The 22,847-nt window shown below is 39.7% G+C and overlaps 1 protein-coding gene and 1 pseudogene across 1 annotated transcript; both read right to left on the bottom strand.

Moving 5' to 3' along the window:
- Window positions 1-2,301: 2,301 nt before the first annotated feature.
- On the bottom strand, window positions 2,302-8,042 carry LOC129846394 (NACHT, LRR and PYD domains-containing protein 1 homolog). The gene is made up of 8 exons (XM_055914323.1): window positions 7,946-8,042; window positions 7,599-7,813; window positions 7,160-7,416; window positions 6,398-6,532; window positions 6,138-6,270; window positions 6,007-6,036; window positions 3,795-4,077; window positions 2,302-3,385 (listed from the first exon to the last, which is right to left on the bottom strand). Exons 1-8 carry the CDS (start codon window positions 8,026-8,028, stop codon window positions 3,379-3,381), a joined length of 1,143 nt encoding a protein of 380 aa, XP_055770298.1. The 5' UTR covers window positions 8,029-8,042; the 3' UTR covers window positions 2,302-3,378.
- A 4,874-nt stretch (window positions 8,043-12,916) lies between these two features.
- On the bottom strand, window positions 12,917-21,032 carry LOC129846389 (protein NLRC3-like; annotated as a pseudogene).
- Window positions 21,033-22,847: the final 1,815 nt, after the last annotated feature.

The following is a 22,847-nucleotide window of genomic DNA, read 5'->3' as shown; positions in this document are numbered from 1 at the left end:
CGACATGGTGTTGAGAAAAGGAACTGAGTCATGTTCCGGGATGATCAACCTTCTTGTGGAGCTGGACCCTTATCTTTGGACAGAGCTTCAGATCAACAGTTGTAGTCAACCCCTGGGTGTGAGGAGACCAGGCAGAATAGACAGAAAGGATGGTTCAACATGGTCTTGCTGTCTGTTGCTTTAATTCAGGGTCACAAAAACGTACAGAAAATGTCAACCAAACATGACCACATTAATAACAATAAACGTGCGAAAGGTCCAACCACACAGACTCTCTCCTTCTGCAGCCTCCTGGAAGTGTGGATCTTCTAGCAGGAGGTTCAGTCAGTCCTCCACTAGGTACCTAGCTGGACCCCTATCTAGCAGGAGGGTCAGTCAGTCCTCCACTAGGTACCTAGCTGGACCCCTATCTAGCAGGAGGGTCAGTCCTCCACTAGGTACCTAGCTGGACCCCTATCTAGCAGGAGGGTCAGTCAGTCCTCCACTAGGTACCTAGCTGGACCCCTATCTAGCAGGAGGGTCAGTCAGTCCTCCACTAGGTACCTAGCTGGACCCCTATCTAGCAGGAGGGTCAGTCAGTCCTCCACTAGGTACCTAGCTGGACCTCTATCTAGCAGGAGGGTTAGTCAGTCCTCCACTAGGTACCTAGCTGGACCCCTATCTAGCAGGAGGGTCAGTCAGTCCTACACTAGGTACCTATGACTTGAAAATGGCTGAAGGACAATCAGCCCCCATCTATACACAATGTTTTACCAAATGTTTTTTAATGTATTTTGTTATGTTTATCTACCTGCCCAGGGACTACAGTTGAAAACTAGCTAGCTGGCTAAATCTGGCACATTTACAGAAATGTTGATTGATGTGCACAATCCCTGTCAAATACATGTAGTACATTTAAATTAAAAGGGATGTATTTTGATTGAGTGTATGTGTCTGTGTGTGTCTATCTGTGTATGTGAGTTGGTGTCTGATTACTGTGATTAGTTCAATGTAACATCATATACTATACATTGTAATCAGTCTGTTTTGGGTTTGCAGAATCATTGTATGTCATTGGTTACCCATCATATCATGTTACCACACAGATGTGACTGACTAGCTCAGCAGTTCCCATCCTATCATGTTACCAAACAGATGTGACTGACTAGCTCAGCAGTTCCCATCCTATCATGTTATCACACAGATGTGACTGTCTATCTCAGTGGTTCCCATCCTATCATGTTACCAAACAGATGTGACTGACTAGCTCAGCAGTTCCCATCCTATCATGTTACCACACAGATGTGACTGACTAGCTCAGCAGTTCCCATCCTATCATGTTACCACACAGATGTGACTGACTAGCTCAGCAGTTCCCATCCTATCATGTTACCACACAGATGTGACTGACTAGCTCAGCAGTTCCCATCCTATCATGTTAACACACAGATGTGACTGACTAGCTCAGTGGTTCCCATCCTATCATGTTACCTCACAGATGTGACTGTCTGTCTATCTCAGTGGTTCCCAACCTTTCCCAATCTGGAGACCATCAAATCACCGTCAAAAGCTCTTGAGGTCCACCATTCACCATTCACAGAGTCGCTGATATTTTTCCATATCAAATATATTGATGGTTAAATTCTGTCAATACATGTGAATGTAACAAGTCCTGTAAAAGTCTATTATCATAAACTATTTGTATCATGAAAAGGAATGTAAAATTGCTTATAATACCATTGATACTCCTGTTAATATTATTGAATAATAAAATACTACAATCTCTAAATAATTGTGGACCAGCTGCACCACCCCCATGGAGCACAGGTTGGCAACCACTGGTCTAGAGTCCTTCAGCCAGACCTGGTTGTTGTGTCACACTGCCCTCTCCTGGTAGCAATGCAAAACATCAATCAAATCAGGAAATAGAAAATGTAACTGCACTTTTACTAGTTAGAATCTTAATTTATAGGCTGAATACTGGTATTAAGTGTATGAAGACTTTACATGACATAAATATCAACAAATAAACCTATAGGTGTTGAATCCGCCCACTGTGTTGAAACAGAAGGTCCATTAATAAGGAAGTAGAGGAAAGTGTCTCTTATTATAGCTCAATGGTGCCGCTGCTTCGCTTCACCTCCGTTCTGCCAGTAAGAAGACCTAGCAAGAAAATAAGGTTGTGATCTCTGTGATTTTCCTTCAAAATAAAAGTCCCGCAGTGATGATGATGAAAAATAATACAAATGGTTGAAATGTGTAACATTTTATGAGGAAATGTTAGCAGACTTAGAATGTTGTTTAACAATATGAAAAACGCAATGAAGTCAATATTCTTTATAGCACAAATAATAATATAGCATTGACATTTGTTAACAGCATTAAAAGTAATTGTTACTAGATAATTGCCATGGTAACAGCAGTAATACAAATAACCAAACATTATCCAAGATATCCAACAGAAAGATCCAACATAAATCCAAGATGGCGTAGCAGTCAGACGTCTTTGTCCTGTCGTGTTCCTTCTGTATATATTTTTATTCAAATTCTTTTAAAAATATTTTCTTAAACCTCAACTTCTAAATACTCTCCTGCAACCAGCCTCACCCAATGTGGCGTGGATCTGTTTTTTTTTCTAAAGTATTTCTACTGGAATCTGGAATCTGGAATCCCTCAACTGAAGCTAGCCAGCTACCAGCTATCAGTCAGCAAACCACTGCTAGTGGTCATCAGCTAACCTTTAGCTCGGAAAGCTCTCGCCAGTTCGTACAACGTGACTCAAACCAGAGCATAAAGTACCTATTTTTCTCTCCATATCCCCGGATTCCTACCGCAAACTCTGAACATTTTCATCTGGATCCTCGCAACTAGCTAACCGCAATACTGGTTCATAGCATTTGACAGACCAACACCTCACCAGTCTTCTTCTCTCTAAGATGAGACCTTGAAACTGAGATATCTCGTCAGACACTTGATGAACACACAAATTTGTTTATAGAACAGCACATGAATAAAATACAGACATTTGTTAAAAGAAAAGCAAACATAATTTCCCTAACAATAATTTAAGTGTCTTTGTCCACAGACTAGGAGACAGGCCTCAGCATCTTCAGATTAGGTGGAGAAGTGTCTTTGCCCACAGACTAGGAGACAGGCCTCAGCATCTTCAGATTAGGTGGAGAAGTGTCTTTGTCCACAGACTAGGAGACAGGCCTCAGCATCTTCAGATTAGGTGGAGAAGCGTCTTTGTCCACAGACTAGGAGACAGGCCTCAGCATCTTCAGATTAGGTGGAGAAGTGTCTTTGTCCACAGACTAGGAGACAGGCCTCAGCATCTTCAGATTAGGTGGAGAAGTGTCTTTGTCCACAGACTAGGAGACAGGCCTCAGCATCTTCAGATTAGGTGCTACAAGACAGAGGATGGAGGAGAAGGGAAGGGAGAGATCCGAAAGCATGGAGAAGAAGGAGGAGTGAGATACACCTGAGATAATGATGTGATGATGGTCCTATGATACACCTGAGATAATGATGTGATGATGGTCCTATGATACACCTGAGATAATGATGTGATGATGGTCCTATGATACACCTGAGATAATGATGTGATGATGGTCCTATGATACACCTGAGATAATGATGTGATGATGGTCCTATGATAGAACTATAATAAGATACATTTATTACAGGCAGCAACATAAAAACATGCTTCCATTCTGAAAAATACTTTCTCTTTGATCTGGGTAGCTATGTTTTTATTTGACCTATATTTAATCATTCCACATATTCAAGGTAGGGAGAAAAGAAAAGGGTCTTACCTAGATTCACTCAAGTGCTTAACAAGATGGTGTTCATGTTCACTGAGAGCTTTGAGACAAGCTCCCATCACTTCTGGTCCTTTAGGGAGGACTGCATTCAGTAGTTCTCTCATTCGCTCCTGTTCAGTTGTTTCAGCTGTTATTCTGGAGTACTCTTCATCACCAATCATGCCCTTTGATGACAGAACATCTGCTATCGGCATTGGGTTTTTGACTCCCTGAATGAGTACAGCCCTGTGTTTCTTCAGAAACTCCTCAGCAGGAATCCCAGGGACTGTTAATGCTGAAGGAAGGTGAATTAGATGAATATGGCTTTAGGGTGAACAGCAGCTGTTTCTACATCTAACAGTCTCTCTAGTTATCATTCCTCTGATAGTCATTTCTTGTATAGAGCTGACTCCAGGGTTGTAGTCAATTCATATTCAAGTCAGTCAATTTAAACACATTTTTTTCTTCCCACTAGTCATTGAAAATAGATGCCATTTTCCAGTTATTGAATTGGAATTTCAGTTTACTTCCTGAATTGACTGACTTATTTGGAATTGACGCCTACCCTGGCTGACACGATTGTCTATTCTACATAACATACAGAGCCTTGCAAAAAAGTTCATACCCCTTGGATTTCTCTATTGTGTTACATGCTGGGATTAAAATGGATTTAATTGTAATGTTTTGTCATCAATCCACTGAAAATACTCTGTAATGTCAAAGTGGACCTGTCCCCCATAGATACAACATCTGGAAGGTCCCTCAGTCAAGTATCGCATTTCAAGCACAGATTCAACTTTACACAAAGACCAGGGATGTTTTAGAAACCCTCTTAAAGAAGGGCAGTGATTGGTAAATGGGTAACAGTAATAAAATATGACATTTAATATCTCTGTAAGCATGGTCAAGTTAATAATTATTCTGTGGATTACTTATTAAACCACCCAGACACATCAAAGATACAGTCGTCCTTCTGAACTGAGCTGCAAGACAGGAAGGAAACTGTCAGGGATGTTACCATCAGGACATTGGTGAAATTTAAAACAGTTACAGAGTTCAATGTCTGTGATGGGAGAAAATTGAGGATGGATCAACAACATTGTAGTGACTCCTTAATAATAACGACTTAAACGAGAGAGTGAAAAGAAGAATACAAAATATACAGAATAAAAATATTCTAAAACATGCAACTTGTATGCAACAAGGTATTAAAGTAATACTGAAGAAAAAAACACGGCAAAGGAATGCACTTTTTGGCCTAAATGTAAAGCCTTTTGTTTGGTGCAAATCCAACACAACACATCGCTGAGTAACTGCCTCTTTATTTTTAAGCATGGTGGTGGCTGCATCATGGTATGGGTCTGCTTGTCATCAGCAAATACTAAGGAGTTTTTTAGGATGAAAAGAAACAGGATGGAGCTAAGAACAGACAAAATCCTAGAGGAAAACCTGCTTCAGTCTGCTTTACACCAGACACTGGGAGAGGAATTCACCTTTCAGCAGGACAATAACCTACAACACAAGGCCAAATCTACACTGGAGTTGCTTACCAAGATGACAGTGAATGTTCCTGAGTGGCCAAGTTACAGTTCTTACTTAAATCTGCTTGTAAATCTATGGCAAGACTTAAATGACTGTCTAGCCATGATCCCCAACATATTGACAGAGCTTGAAGAATTATGAAAATAACAGTGGGCTAATATTGTACAATCCAGGTGTGTAAAGCTCTTAGAGACTTACCCAAGAAGACTCCCAGCTGTAATCGCTGCCAAAGTTGTTTCTAAGTATTGACTCGGGGGGCTGAATACTTATGGAACGACTATTTTAGTTATTTAATTTCTATCAATCTAAATATATATATATTCTTTGACATTACAGAGTATTTTGTGTAGATTGTTGACAAGAAATGACAATGAAATCCCTTTTAATCCCACCTTGTAACACAATAACATGTGATGCAGATACTTTTGAAAGGCTCTGTATTTCTGTCTGAATGGTCTGTATCATTACACTCCAATGAACACGTTTCATGAAGACCTTCATCAACCCACAGAACACGACTCATGAAGACCTTCATCACCCCACTGAACACGACTCATGAAGACCTTCATCACCCCACTGAACACGACTCATGAAGACCTTTATCAGTGTGCTTCATCACAACTTGAAGAGATGTTAGCTCTGTAACCCGTTTTATAAACCTCGTCCACAAAAGCAAACTTACATATTGGATGAGAGTCGTTGCTGTATACGTCTGAAAAACAAACAAGAGAAAATATCATAAAACATGTTAATAGCATCTGTTAGAAAAGGACATTTATGATTGACATACTGTTCATGTCTAGTATTTCTTACCTTTTGATACCACTGATTTCCATACTGTCCTCTCATCATCCCCGATTAACTCCATCTCAATGTCAACCCCTGTGTTTCTCATGATCATCTTACAACAGCTTGGTGTGGTGTCTGCAGGTAACACCTGAATCTTCTGTAGGAGGCCATATGGTGCAACGATTGAGACATCAGACAGAGAGAGAAATAGTGAAATAGAATGATATTACAGTTCTTCATATACAATATGACAGATTCATGTCCTCAGCCTGATAAAACTGCACCTCTGGATTGATGGAAGTGGAGTGGGGATTCTTGAACGCAAACGAACTGTTCAGCTTTAAGGGCCCATTTGGACTTGACAGGAGAAATTCTTTATATCCTTGGGACATCTGATCTTTCTCCCGTTCCCGAACAGCCTACAAAATGAGCAATGTAGTAGTCAGTCAGAACAATGTAGTCTCGTAATTCACACAACATGCAGCTCACTGAGCAATCCGTTTTTGTCAACAACAAAAAATGTGTACACTACTGTTTTACTATCCCTATTTTACCAGGATATTATGTTAAAGGTGTACCAGGTAAGTTGACTGAGAAGAGATTCTCTTTTACAGCAACGATCTGGGGAAGAGTTACAGGGGAGAGGAGAGGGGGAAAATGAGCCAATTGGAAGCTGGGGAAGATTAGGTAGCCATGATGGTATGAGGGCCAGATTGGGAATTTAGCCAGGACACCGGGGTTAACATCCCTACTCTTACGATAAGTGCCATGGGATCTTCAGTGACCATGGAGAGGACAACCGTTTAACGTCCCATCTGAAAGACAGCACCCTACACGGGGACATTTCCCCTTCACTGCCCCGGGGCATTGGGTTCTCCACCGACCAGAGGGAAGAATGCCGTCTACTGGCTCTTCAAATGAATGAGACAGAAATAGATTTCACAGAGCTGCATGTTGTCTTTGTAATCTAGAGATTTTCAACAAACTATCAGCTTTCCTTTAGTAAGTTTCAACATACTGTTGTCACTTCAATGATAGTGGCTCACCTCTTTCTGACTCGAGTTTCTGAGGAGCAGGTACAGCCTTGAAATTACTGTTGACCTTTTTACTGCCAAATAGAGGACCACGTCACAGTGGACATCTATGTTCCAAGACAGTAATCTCAGTATCAGAGAGATAACTGAGAACTTGGGATGGAGAATCTTAGCATGGAATCTGGTGACCTCATGCACTTCCTCAAAAGAAACTCCATGTTCCTCTACATGAAGAATCTTCATCTCATTCCTCAGGGAAGGGTTGGTCCCTGAACAACACAATAAAAAGGAGATAAAGACAAATATTGTATTATTCATCCAACTAAAACACAAAGAATATGCAGTACCAGATCACAGTAAACTCAAACTCCCAGAATAGTTCATTCATTCAGGAAATGAAACTCAGTTACATGGAAATGTCTTTCTGAATACTATTTCTATATGGTTTTACCTAAACAGACAAAGTGTGGCAGATGAACTTCCTCCAGTTCACCTAACTCCATAGTGATGTCCAGCAATGGACCACCTTGTGTGTACTGCTTGTCTTTCAGAAGTTGACTGTAGGGTTCCCAGTTCCTGAAGTGATACTTCAGAATGACATCTCTCTCACACAGCCAGCGGAGCCCAGACACTGTGCACTCATAACTCCCTTTGGGTGTCCTGTGTCTGAGGGCAACAACAAGATATGGGAGAGAGGGTCAATGGTCAAATGGAGAGGTTGGATTAGAAGACTATTCCCAAAGGTAATGGGGAAATACACTAGCAGGTGGAATGAAATGTTAAAAGTAGTTATTTTACCTGAACATTGTCACTCCCTGGACAGTGGAAGTCAAGGGTTCAATCTGAAGCCAGTGTGTGGAGTCCTGAACAAGGACAAGCATGTCAGTAATACATATGGGGCCAGTTTTTTTATTTTTATATATATGGTTGGATCAGCTTAATATGCCGGATAGATTGTTGCTTCCATCAATGTAATCTGCATCATTTCCAATCCCCCATATATTTTTTGGGGTAAATATATATATACATATGCATACATATACACATATATACATACACATACCTATATAGACATACATACAAGAATATACCTTTATTATTCCCCGCAAACCCTACCACCGATCCCCCAATTGGAGTAAACTGATAAACACTTCGGCTTTTACCTTCAGTTTATACATCTTATACACAGTTTACAGACACAGACATACTTTACAATAGTTATATTTTTGTTTGTTTTTAGTCCTTCCTCTATTTCTGATGTCCATCCTATTTGTAACTGTGCTGTTTCACAAAGGTTCCGAACCTCTATACATTTTACAGATCCCGTATGTTTTACATTGTTTATCTTGTTATTAGTCCCACCCTTCACTCCATTCAGCCCCTACCATCTATCTAACTGGCACAGCTGTCAGTTTTTTGGTCCTTAAATGAAATTGGTATATGTTTTTATTTATCACACTTTTCTTTAACCATTTATGTTCTTTAATACAGGGCCGACATATATGTTCCTTCATTTTTCCCCTTCTACTTGCCTCTTCCATTTTTGTGGTAATGCTGCAATTAATTGGTTGTAATTTTGGGTAGAGCAGACATTTCCATATGTCTGCGTTAGCTGCATGTGTAACATAACTCCACCAGTCCTATTTATGATATCATTCACTAAAATTATACGTTTTAAAAACATTTCTTCTAAAAATATGTTTGTTTTTTAATCAATTAGTATATTAGAGTTTAACCACAATATTTGTTGTATTATTTGTTCTGTCTTTTCAGGTGGATTAAACTGAAATTGCAACCAACTTTCTAAGGCTTGTTTAAAAATAACGATATTTTGGAGATTATTTCCTTTTCAAACAACCGAAAGTGAGCAGGTGTAATCTGAATAAAGGGAAAAGGGCTATTCTTGAAGATAGGATGAGACGATCCTACCAAATTACGACAGAACCATTTTGGATTGAAATATAACTTTTGTATGACTCATGCCTTTAGTGAGATGTCTAATGCTTTAATATTTAATCATTTCTGCCCTCCGAATTCATATTCATTATATAAATAGGCCCTTTTAATTTTGTCTGGCTTGCCATTCCAAATAAAATTGAATATTTTTTGTTCATATAATTAAAAAAGCAAGTCACTAGGTGTAGGCAAAGCCATAAGCAAATAGGTAAACTGTGATATGACTTTTCACAAATAGACAGGTATTTTCCTTTCCATGGTAGCAAGATCTTATCTATTTTTGATAACTTTCTATAAAAATGTATTGGAGTGAGATCATTTCTTTCTTTTGGGATTTGTATACCGAGTATGTCCACATCTCCGTCAGACCATTTAATTAGTAAACTACACGGTAATGTAAAATTTGTATTTTTTAGTGATCCAATACGTAATATAGTACACATAATTTGGCTTTAATCCAGAGAGGATAGCAAAAGTATCTAGATCCTCTAAGAGGCCGTGGAAAGATTCTGATTGTGGTTTTAAAAGAAAACATGAATCATCAGCGTACAATGACACCTTAGTTTTTAAGCCACGGATTTCTAATCCCTTAATATTATTGTTTGATCTAATTTTAACAGCTAACATTTCGATGGCCATAATAAATAGATATGCCGATAGTGGACAACCTTGTTTTACTCCTCTAGATAGTTTAAAACTTTCTGAGATGTAGCCATTATTTACTGTTTTATAACTAGGGTTACTATACATAACTTTAACCCATTTTATAAGAGATTGCCCAAAATTGAAATATTCTAGGCATTTATATATAAACTCAAGTTGTACTTTATCAAAAGCGTTCTTTAAGGTCCAGGACTAGACTTAATCTGTGTCTGGGAAACTGGCCCATAAACCAAAGTAACTCATCTAATGTATTTATCCAATGTTACATGGAATGCTGGTGATTTATCAATTAAACTGTCTCATGACAAAATATGACAACAGCTAAAATCCTGCATGCCTCCAAGCAGAACACAGGACTGTCTATATCCCAGTATGAATGGTTGGTCAGTACACACCTGGCTTTGAGACTGTGTTTATATTACTAAAGCAGAACACAGGACTGTCTATATCTCAGTATGAATGGTTGGTCAGTACACACCTGGCTTTGAGACTCTGCCTGACTCCTGCAGGTATGTAAAAGTAAGAATTGACATTATGACTTACCTCAACGTCGTCACAAGTCTTACAGCTCTGAGGAATCCCTGAAGTCAAAAGTAGTTGTTTAAAATTGACAATGTAATAATGAATGAATAATTATTAAATACACTTGTAATAAAAATTAATATTAGTGAACAACAGTCTCAGAATGTACACTCATTAGCATACCATAATCTGACATTAGTGTTATATTAATTCATGTTTGTGGAAGCAGGAAACATCGTTCTGGTCCATGTTTTGTAGATGTTGGGGGCCTGATTTCTGCTAGATGTGCATGTAGATGTGCAAGGGTTCTCTTCACTCTCTTACAGAGTGTTAGTCACGGGACCAAAACAGCGGAGAAGTTTAGCCTTGCCCTTCAACAGTTGTTTAGTTGTTGTAGAAATTGACCCACTATGCTGTTTACTTTGTGCATCTACGTCATATTGCTGACTCTACCTTTAAGTTTGTTTAGACAAAATAGATCATGATTGTGTTCCTTGCCTGGGACTAAACTATAATGAACGCTTTAAAAATATTTTGAGTTAAAAACAATTATCACTTAACACACATTTCTTAGGTCCAGGCTTGATCCAACTCTCTCCAACATGGTCTCTGGTGTTGGTAAAGCAGAAGGATAGACTGTGAATAAACTAAATACAACTTATAAAGGCTTTATATAGCATACATACAGTCTTCATAAGCAATAAATAGGGTGTATAAAGGGTGACAGAACAGCTCCCTGTGCAGGGTGCATTGCCTAAATGTGACTTAAAACTTCTTTGGGATAGGGGGCGCTATCTTCACTTTGGGAAAAAATCGTGGCCATTTTAAACGGCCTTGTACTCTATTCTAGATCGTACAATATGCATATTATTATTACTATTGGATAGAAAACACTCTCAAGTTTCTAAAACCGTTTGAATTATATCTGTGAGTAAAACAGAACTCATTTTGCAGCAAACTTCCTGTTAGGAAGTGAAAAATCTGAAATCGAGGCTCTGTTCCAGGGCCTTCCTATTCATTTGCTTGAAATCTATGGATATACATGCACTTCATACGCCTTCCACTAGATGTCAACAGACAGTGGAAGGTGGAATGGGGTGTCTAGCTTGATCTGAGGTCGAACAAGAGCTCTTGGAATGACGTGACCCCAAATATCCTTTGTCCAGCAAGGCGCGGGAAGGAACCCTGGATTGCCTTCTGAAAAGCTTTTGTTATAGACGGCTAATATCTCCGGCTTTGATTTTATTTGATTCATATGATAATATCATCGTAAAGTATGTTTTTTCAATATAGTTTTATCAGATTATTGAACGTTTATCGGGAGTTTTGGCGTTTTCCGTTCTCTGCGTTTGGTGAAGATGGACAACTTCGCGCCACTTGGCTAGCTTTGGTTGCTAATTCGACAGGAGAAGAGGACATTCTAAAACCAAACAACAATTTATTCTGGACAAAGGACAACTTGTACAACATTCTGATGGAAGCTCAGCAAAAGTAGGAACCATTTATGATGTTATTTCGTATTTCTGTGGAAAATGTTTAGTACTATTTTCCGCCCTCATTGCAGGCGCTGTCTCGCTATAACGTAAGCTGTATGTCGTACTAAAGTTATTTTTAGAATTCTAACACGGCGATTGCATTAAGAACTAGTGTATCTTTCATTTGCTGTACAACATGTATTTTTTAGTAAAGTTTATGATGAGTTCTTTGATTAGAGTAGTTGTCAGAAATGTATCCGGATAATTTTGTGCAGTTTGGCTACGTATTCACATTGTAAAACCACGATTTGTACCGCTAAATATGCACATTTTCGAACAAAACATAAATGTATTGTGTAACATGATGTTATAGGACTGTCATCTGATGAAGTTTGTCAAGGTTAGTGAATACATTTATATCTTTTGCTGTTTTTTGCGATCGCTACCTTTGCGGTGAATGAATGCGGTTGTGTGGTTGGCTATTGTGGTACGCTAATATAATGCTATATTGTGTTTTCGCTGTAAAACACTTAAAAAATCTGAAATATTGGCTGGATTCACAAGATGTTTATCTTTCATTTCCTGTACACCATGTATTTTTCATAAATGTTTTATGATGAGTATTTAGGTATTTCACGTTGCTCTCTGTAGTTATTCTTGCTGCTTCGGTGCTATTTGTGATTGTAGCTGCAATGTAAAACTATGATTTATACCTGTAATATGCACATTTTTCGAACAAAACATAGATTTATTGTATAACATGTTATAAGACTGTCATCTGATGAAGTTGTTTTCTTGGTTAGTGACTAATTCTATCTCTATTTGGGAGCTGAGAGACAATTCCGCTAGCGGAACCCCAGTCCTAGACAGGATAACCCACTAAGTCAACTCCAAAATGTGGTCATGTGTAGCTCAGTTGGTATGGTGCTTGCAATGTTAGGGTTGTGGGTTCGATTCCCACGGAGGACCATCAGGGGGGAAAAAAGAAACGTATGAAAAATGTATGCGCTCACTACTGTAAATCCCTCTGGATTAAAACACACTACTACTAATCTAACTGTCTATAGGTCCAACAGAATGCATTCAATCACACCACTACTACTAATCTAACTGTCTGTCCAGAGGAAAACAAATGATAAAACATTGCTATGACTCACCTCTGAATGTGTTGGTCATCTATCTCACACAGAGTCACTGAGGCGGAGAAAACCGCAAACCCAGGATAGAGGGGTTCAGTGAATGTGGAGTGTTCTGTGTAGAGGTGTGTCAGTGTACCAGAGGAGGACACACTATATAAGGACAAAGTACCAGCTGGCCAGTCCAGAAATACTCCAACTCTGTTAGAAACATGACCATTGATGTATCTTCTGCTGACTCCATTATGGTAAAAGTGATAACCACTGTTATAGCCTACAAAACTCCAGGACTCCTGATTGTTTCCAATCACACTAAAGTCATTCCTCTTCATTCTTTTGTACGCCACACCTATGAAAACCTTGTCACCATCCCACTTCAGCTCCCAGTAATAACGATATCCAGATAAGCCTTCTCTGCAGAGAACTTGGGGATGATAGTCAAATCTGTCTGGATGGTCTTCATAATGCTGCTTCTCTTTCACCCATGTCATCTTCCTGTTCCCCTCAGACAGTATCAGGTTTGGTTTTGCTGTATTTGGGTCCAGGGTGAGATGACAGGCATCTGTAGACAAAAGGAGTTTAATCAAACCACATCTTCATATAAAATGTTGTTATGTAGGTACAGAACAAGTATTGCTTGGTTACTATGTTACTATAGTTCTGAATATACAGTTAATTAGGATTGAAGAGACTTACATTTCCTCAGCCCTGATTTCAGCCTGCACTCTCCACCATGATCCACACTGTAAGAGAAACAGGTTATTGACTGACAAAGACCTAATAAGACAGTCAACATTTAAACCATATTGTTGTGTTCTGGTGCACTATCCAAGTTCATTACTAGAGACATACAGGTATTCTATCCTACCTACTGCATACAGAACAGAGTACAATTCATTTACTAGAGACATACAGGTATTCTATCCTACCTACTGCATACAGAACGGAGTACAATTCATTACTAGAGACATACAGGTATTCTATCCTACCTACTGCATACAGAACGGAGTACAATTCCTTACTAGAGACATACAGGTATTCTATCCTACCTACTGCATACAGAACGGAGTACAATTCATTACTAGAGACATACAGGTATTCTATCCTACCTACTGCATACAGAACGGAGTACAATTCCAACAGGATATCAGAGATGCAGAAGAAGAGTATTCATGTGGTGATGATGTATGCTGTGTTGGAGTGCTCAGCCTGCTGGGTAAACTTCCTCTTAATTCTCCCATCATGCCGTCATGTTACTGACCCTACTACACTACATATGACACAACCGCTGCTCACTCTATTAGGACATCTATTCTGACTTACTTCAGCTTCATCAGTTTATATGTGGGATCCACCAGAGCAGCTGAAAGCAGTCCTCTTGCAGAGTCTCCTGGGTGATTGTAGCTCAGGTCCAGCTCTTTCAGGTGGGAGGGGTTTGACCTCAGAGCTGAAGACAGAGCAGCACAGCCCTCCCCTGTGACCAGACAGCCAGACAGCCTACAGAGAGACACAACAGCTGTCTAGGTTGGTGTACTGGTGTCAATCATCTTGTAGGACACCCATACATTTGTCCATGACACAAACATTGTGATAAAACATCAGATTTTCAGAGTATTTGTTTTACTAAGCTCAGTACCGACCTGACTGAAACAGCTGTACTTACCCCAGTGTGTGTAGTTTACAGTCTGGATCCTCCAGTCCAGCAGACAGCAGTGTAACTCAGCTCAGTACCGACCTGACTGAAACAGCTGTACTTACCCCAGTGAGTGTAGTTTACAGTCGGGATCCTCCAGTCCAGCAAACAGCAGTGTAATTCAGCTCAGTACCGACCTGACTGAAACAGCTGTACTTACCCCAGTGTGTGTAGTTTACAGTCGGGATCCTCCAGTCCAGCAAACAGCAGTGTAACTCAGCTCAGTACCATCCTGACTGAAACAGCTGTACTTACCCCAGTGTGTGTAGTTTACAGTCTGGATCCTCCAGTCCCGAAGACAGCAGTGTAACTCCTGAGTCCTGCAGGTCATTGTCCCTCAGCTCCAGGTGTTTCAGTTGTGAGTTGGGTGAACTCAGGACTGAGGCCAGATCTGAACAGCAACTCTCTGTCAGACCACACTGACCTAGACTAGAGGGCAGAAGAGCACATGATTAACTTATTATGGCTGCAAGGCAAAGTGTTGAGTAGCCAGTGAAATCGTGCCCATTTCAAACGGCCTCCTACTCAAATCTTGCTCGTACAATATGAATATTATTATTCTTTTTGGATAGAAAACACTTTCTAGTTTCTAAAAGAGTTGGAATTATTTCTCTGAGTGAAACAGAAATCCTTCTGCAGCACTTTTCCTGACCAGGAAGTGAAATGTCAGAAATCGATGCTCTTTTCAACTTGATGCCTATACATGGTCTTGACACTTAGGAGTCTGCTGACACTCTATACGCCTTCCTATTGGTGTAAAGAGGATGTCAGAGAAGAAATTTTTGTGCTCATCTTGTTCTGTGGTGGAAAAAAACCTATTTCTTTGACGTGACCGTCCACTTCCGGTACTCTGAAGGAAGTGGGATTGACTTCTGTTTTGCCTTGGTAACGAACGGCTAACGTCTCCGGCTCTAATTTTTTTTGATACATGTGACCATATCATCGTAATGTATGTTTTTTCAATATAGTTTAATCAGATTATTGAAACTTTATTCGGGAGTTTTGCCGTGTTCCGTCCTCTGACTGTGTTTACGTTGGAGAAATTTATGCCACTCGGCTAGTGCCAATGCTAATTGAAGAGGGAAATTTGCCATTCTGAATCAAAACAACGACTCATCTGGACAGAGGACACCTTATTCAACATTCTGATGAAAGATCAGCAAAAGTAAGAACCATTTTATGATGTTATTTCATATATCTGTCGTGCATGTGAACTGGCCGTGGGCGCCCAATTGTGTCTGTCTATTGTAGCTACGCTAATATAGCGATACATTTTGTTTTCGCTGTAAAACATTTAATAAATCGGAAACATTGTTTGGAATCACAAGATGCCTGTCTTTCAATTGCTGCAGACTATGTATTTTTCAGAAATGTTTTATGATGAGTAATTAGCTATTTGACGTTGGTGTCTGTAAATATTATGGCTGCTTTCGGTGCAATTTCGGATTGTAGCTGAAATGTAAACTATGGTTTACACATGAAATATGCAAATTTTTCGAACAAAACATATGCTATACAATAAATATGTTATCAGACTGTCATCTGATGAATTTGTTTTTGGTTAGTGGCTATTTATATCTTTATTTGGTCGAATTTGTGATAGCACCTGATGGAGTAAGAAACTGATGGAGTTAGAAAAGTTGTGTCTTGCTAACGTGGTTAGCTAATAGATTTGCATATTTTGTCTTCCCTGTAAAACATTTTAAAAATCGGACATGTTGGCTTGATTCATAAGATGTGCACCTTTCATCTGGTGTCTTGGACTTGTTAATGTGTGAAAGTGAAATATTTAAAAAAAATAGATTTTGAATTTCGCGCCCTGCACTTTGAGCTGGATGTTGTCATAAGTGTACCGGTGTCGGGCTGCCCCCGTAACAGGTTAACACATGTTTAAACCTGTCTAGCCCCCGGGTTCCGCTAGCGGAACTCCTCCCACATTCCACTGAAAAGGCAGAGCGCGAAATTAAAAAACATTTTTTAGAAATCTTTAACTTTCACACATTAACAAGTCCAATACAGCAAATGAAAGATAAACATCTTGTGAATCCAGTCAACATGTCCAATTTTTAAAATGTTTTACAGCGAAAACACCACGTATATTTACGTTAGCTCACCACCAAATAGAAAAAAGCATAGACATTTTTCACAGCACAGGTAGCTTGCACATAACCAACAAAACTAACCAAGAACCAACCAAACTAACCAAGAAACAATTTCATCAGATGACAGTCTTATAACATGTTATACAATAAATCTATTTTTTGTTCGAAAAATTTGCATATTTGAGGTATAAATCAGTTTTACATTGCAGCTACCATCACAGCTACCATCAAAAATAGCACCGAAGCTGTCACGTTCCTGACCTGTTTTATGTTATTTTTGTATGTGTTTAGTTGGTCAGGGCGTGAGTTTGGGTGGGCATTCTATGTTTTGTGTTTCTATTTTTAGGTCACTTGTAATTAGCCTTAAATGGTTCTCAATCAGGGACAGGTGTTTGACGTTTTCCTCTGATTGAGAACCATATAAAGGTTGGCTGTTCACAATGTTTGTTTGTGGGTGATTGTCTTCCGTGTCTGTGTATGTTGCACCACACGGGACTGTTTCGGTTTGTTCGTTCATGTATGTAGTCTGTTCCTGTTCGTGCGTTCTTCGTCTATTGTAAGTTCTCAAGTCAGGTCTGTCTACATTCGTTTATTTGTTTTGTAGTTTATTCAAGTGTTTTTCGTATTTTCGTGTTTCGTCGTTTGTTGAATAAACTTCATTATGTATTCACAACCCGCTGCATTTTGGTCCTCCGATCCTTCTCTCCTCTCCTCGTCCGAGGAGGAGGAAGAACTAGACACCCGTGACAGAAGCAGCCAGAGTAATTATAGAGACTCATCATAAAATATTTCTGAAAAATACATGGTGTACAGCAAATTAAAGACAAACATCTTGTGAATCCAGACAATATTTCCGATTTTTTTAAGTGTTTTACAGAAAAAACACAATATAGCATTATATTAGCTTACTACAATAGCCTACCACACAACCGCATTCATTCATTCAAGGCACGTTAGCGATAGCAATAGGCACATTAGCGAATGCGAATAAACCAGCAAAATATATACATTTTTTCACTAACCTTCATAAACTTCATCAGATGACAGTCCTATAACATCATATTACACAATACATATATGGTTTGTTCGAAAATGTGCATATTTAGAGCTGAAATCCGTGGTTATACATTGTGAAAACTTAGCATCTTTTTCTCAGAATGTCCGGATATATTTCTGACACTCACCTATTCTGACCAAATTACTATTCATAAACTTTACTAAAAAATACATGTTGTATTGGAAATGATCGATACACTAGTTCTTAATGCAATCGCCGTGTTAGAATTCTAAAAATAACTTCATTACAACATGCAGCTTACGTTATAGCGAGAGAGAGCCCAAAATCTGGGCGCAAACTAAAAGTAAACATGTTCAACAGATATATGAAATAACATCATAAATGGGTCCTACTTTTGATGATCTTCCATCAGAATGTTGTACAATGGGTCCTTTGTCCAGAACAATCGTTGTTTGGTTTTAGAATGGCATTTTTCCCTCTCGAATGAGCAAGCAAATCTAGCCAAGTGGCGCTAAGCTCTCCTTCGTCACCAAACGCAAAGAACGCAACACGCCTAAACTCCCGAAAAAATTTCAATAATCGGATAAAACTATATTGAAAAAAATACTTTACGATGATATTATCACATTTATCAAATAAAATCAAAGCCGGAGATATTAGGCATCTATAGCGAATGCTTTCCAGAAGCCAATACTGGTGACCTTTAAACGCTTCCTGAACAAAGGAATTCGGAGGGTCATGTCATTCGAAGCACTCTCTTTTGACCATAGAAATACCTAGAAACCCCATTTCACCTCTCACAGCCTATTGACATCAGTGGAAGGCGTATGAAGTGCATGTATAGTCATACATTCCAAGCAAATTAATAGGGAGGCCCTGGAACAGAGCCTCGATTTCAGATTTTTCACTTTCTGACAGGAAGTTTGCTGCAAAATGAGTTCTGTTTTACTCACAGATATAATTCAAACGGTTTTAGAAACTTGAAAGTGTTTTCTATCCAATAGTAATAATAATATGCATATTGTACGAGCAAGAATAGAGTACGAGGCAGTTTAAATTGGGCACGATTTTTCCCCAAAGTGAAAATAGCGCCCTCTATCCTCAACAGGTTTAAAACATCCACATAATAACTCATACTTAAGAAAGTTAACTCACACTAGTGTCTGTATGTTGCAGAGTGCACTGGTTAGTCCAACACGGAGCAGCTCCACTCCTCTGTCTTCCAGGTTATTGTAGCTTAGGTTCAGTTCTCTCAGGGGGGAGTTTGGTGTCTGCAGAGCTGAGGCCACAGTCTCACAGGATTTATATGTGAGTTTACAGCCATCCAGTCTGGAGAGAGGGGATATGGCGATACACTGTCAAATATGCAAAGCTTTAAGAATAATGAGATGCATTAACAGCATAACAGAAGGACATGATTAAACAATGTTAAGTACATACTAACTCAGTCAAGATATTTAACTCACACTAGTGTCTGTATGTTGCAGAGTGGACTGGTTAGTCCAACAAAGAGCAGCTCCACTCCTCTGTCTTCCAGGTCATTGTAGCTGAGGTCCAGTTCTCTCAGGGGGGAGTTTGGTGTCTGCAGAGCTGAGGCCAGAGTCTCACAGAATGTATATGTGAGCTTACAGTGATCCAGTCTGGAGAGAGGAGATAATCTGTTAGATATACAAATCCTTCATTATAATGATACTGTAAACATCAACTCAATCACAGAACTTACAGTGCTCTCCTGCAGGTTTTCACTACCGGCAGCAACCTCTGATAACCTTCCTTTGATGTGTTGTATGTCTTCAGGTCAAACTCCTCCAACACCTCCTCTGACATCAGTAACAGGTAGGCCAGGGCTGAACATTGGTCAGGTTTTAGCTCTGTTTCTGAAAGAGTTCCTGAATGCAGGGAGGTCTGCATGTCTTCAACTAGAGAGTTGGCACCAAGTTCATTCAGACAGTGGAACAAGTTGATGATCCTTTCTGGTGAGGATTCCCTTTTGATCTTGTCTGAAAGGTACCTGACTGTTCTCTCAACTATTTCCTCATTGCTCTGTGTTGTACTTCCTGTCTGTGTCAGAAGGCCTCTTAACAGATTCTGATTGGACGCCAGTGAGAGACCCAGATGGAAGCGGAGGAACAGGTCCAGGTGTCCATTCTTACTCTTCAAGGCCTGGTCCACTGCGCTCCTGTGTAAGTCAGACAACTGGATTGACTCCTTCTCTTCATCATCACTAGTGGGGGAGAACACATTTTTCTTCTTGTCCAGACATGATTCTAAAGCATGCACTGCTGCTAGAAACTCCTGAATGCTCAGATGCACAAAGCTGTAGACCTTCTCTTGGTACAGCCTAGATTCTTCTTTAAAGATCTCTGTACACAATGCTGAGTACTCTGATGCCTCTGTGACATCAAGGCCACATTCTCTCAGGTCCTCCTCATAGAAGATCAGGTTGCCCTTCTGCAGCTGTTGGAAAGCCAGCTTTGCCAGTTTCAGGATCATCTCTTTGTCTGACTGAGACAGTTCCTTTGGGTTTGTCTCTGTGGCTTTGTTGTACTTCTTGTTCTTCACAATGATTTGGATGAGAATGAAGTGTGAGTACATCTGGGTTGAGTTTTGGGGACTTCATCCTTCTCTGCCTCTTTCAGTATCATCTCAAGGACAGTGGCTGATATCCAACAGAAGACTGGCATGTGGCACATGATGTCGAGGCTCCTTATTGTCTTCATGTGTTTGATGATTTCATTGGCCACATTCTGATCTGTGATTTTCTTCCTGAAATACTCCTCCTTCTGTGAATCATTGAACCCTCGTACCTCTGTTACCTGGTCAACACACTCAGGAGGGATCTGATTGGCTGCTGCAGGCCTTGAGGTTATCCAGAGGAGAGCAGAGGGATGCAGATTCCCCTCGATGAGGTTTGTCAGCAGCACATCTACTGAGGTTGGCTTCGTGACATCACAGCACTTCTCATTGTTTTTGAAGTCTAGAGGAAGTCGACACTCATCCAGACCATCAAAAATGAGAACGGTTTTGGTTTCACCATCTTCAATGCTGTCAATCTCTTTCAGCTCTGAGAAGTAGTGGGAAAGAAGTTGCATCAGACTGTATTGGTCCTTTTTCAGGTTCAGATCACGGAAAGGAAGAGGAAACATGAAATGAACATCCTGATTTGCTTTTCCCTCTGCCCAGCCAAGGATGACCTTCTGCACAGAGACTGTTTTTCCAATGCCAGCGATTCCTTTTGTCAGCACAGTTCTGATAGGTTTGTCTTGTCCAGGTAAAGGCTTGAAGATGTCGTTGCATTTGATTGATGTCTCTTGTGTGGTTTGTTAAAACACACAAGAAAAAACAACTAAAACAGAAAATACAACTGTCGTGTCTTTGACTATGCCAGATTGATTGCTAAGTCATGCTATTCTATAAAATAATTTCTCCGTAATTAATATTACCTAATTGAACTAATCATGTAAATATTAATTAACTAGAGAGGGACACCACGAAAGAATATTTATAGAGCTGTTATCTTTCGAATAAACTCTTAAAGATTTAGTAATATTTTACTAAATAGCAGTCACATTAATCGTCATTTTATTCAGTCTCATCTGAAAGTTGTAAGTCCTTGGTTATCTGCACGAATCCTGGCTAACAAGTTAAATCAGCAATACAAAATTGGGTTTAATTATTTATTTACTAAATACCTAACTAATCACACAGAATCACACATATACAATTAAATCATAACTTGATCACAACTTACGTCATACAAAAAAACGTCCCTAGCGGGCGGGATAGATATGACAGCTTGTTACACAAAGGGAATGGCCTAAGTCTTAGTGAAAGAGCGGGAGACAGGAACAGAGGCGAAGCTGTGCTATCGTAAATACAGTATCTTATGCATTCTAAATTAACGTCCATTTGAAAAAGAAAATGCAATAAATATTTACTCTGAGCTGCGCTTCAGTAGGTTGGTGGAAGATGGAAGACCGTATCGCCAACCCGAGTCCTCTTTCCTTTGGAGAATGTCTCTGGTAGTCACGGGATACGTTATAGTAACGTTGTGGGTAGTAGGCGGGATACTCGGACTGTCCTTCCTAACCTGCGTTTCACTGTTGCTAACTCAACGGTTAGGAGATATCACTTCTGTAGTGAATACGAGTTCAAAGTTCATACCATTCACAATCAAAGTCCATGCTGATGTTGGCTTGGTTCTGTAGTTATTATCTGAACGATTCTGACACAGGACCGTCATCCTGGTGTACCCGGAACAGGAAGTTATATTCTCGTCAATGGCTTTATATAGTGGAGGGAGAGGGGTGTGTCTGAAAAGTTTATAACCCAGGTCTCTTCACAGGGGCGGGCCACTGTGAGCAGAGGAAAACTTATGAAAGCACAGATCTCTCATTTGGAAGCTAAAATTACATTTCACCTCTTCACAAATAATGTCATATTCAAACATTTCAAACAATTAAACAACAATTCCATGTGAATCCGATACCTCTGACATTTATACTTTCCACAGTAGAGTTTATGTCATTCTATCATTGATGAGAATGTGTCAGAGGGCAACCGAACTGACATAATAAACCTTAAGTACCACCGCATATGTTCAGTTGGTCGGATTACGAGAATATAGTTCATTTCCCCCCAACTTCTGATGTCCCCAGAATCTCTATGTTGACCAAGGGGTTTTCTTATGTCACATCAGTAGGGAAGAGGAACGGGGGAGGGGGGGAAAGAGGTATTTATGACTGTCATAAACCTACCCCCACTGCCAACGTCATGACACAACTAAAACAGTCTATATTCTGTCATGTCTTTACCTACTCCTCCATTCAGACAGTTTCTGACAAACTAAGACAGTCTATAATCTGTCATGTCTTTGCCTACTCCTCCATTCAGTCTATATTCTGTCATGTCTTTACCTACTCCTCCATTCAGACAGTTTCTGACAAACTAAGACAGTCTATAATCTGCCATGTCTTTACCTACTCCTCCTTTCAGACAGTTTCTGACACACTAAGACAGTCTATATTCTGTCATGTCTTTACCTACTCCTCCATTCAGACAGTTTCTGACAAACTAACACAGTCTATAATCTGTCATGTCTTTACCTACTCCTCCATTTAGACAGTTTCAGACAA

This window comes from Salvelinus fontinalis, unplaced genomic scaffold (assembly GCF_029448725.1).
Source record: "Salvelinus fontinalis isolate EN_2023a unplaced genomic scaffold, ASM2944872v1 scaffold_0521, whole genome shotgun sequence".
Lineage (NCBI taxonomy): Eukaryota > Metazoa > Chordata > Actinopteri > Salmoniformes > Salmonidae > Salvelinus > Salvelinus fontinalis.
The sequence above is the reverse complement of the archived record's forward strand: the minus strand, read 5'-3'. Positions and strand labels throughout refer to the sequence as shown.

Coding starts and splice junctions, on each gene's coding strand:
- LOC129846394 (XM_055914323.1), bottom strand. CDS start 8,028: ATGCTTGTCCTTGTTCAGGACTCCACACACTGGCTTCAGATTGAACCC. Junction 6,271..6,397: donor CCACTTCCATCAATCCAGAG/GTGCAGTTTTAT, acceptor GGCCTCCTACAG/AAGATTCAGGTGTTACCTGC. Junction 4,078..6,006: donor CAACGACTCTCATCCAATAT/GTAAGTTTGCTT, acceptor ACCTTCCTTCAG/CATTAACAGTCCCTGGGATT.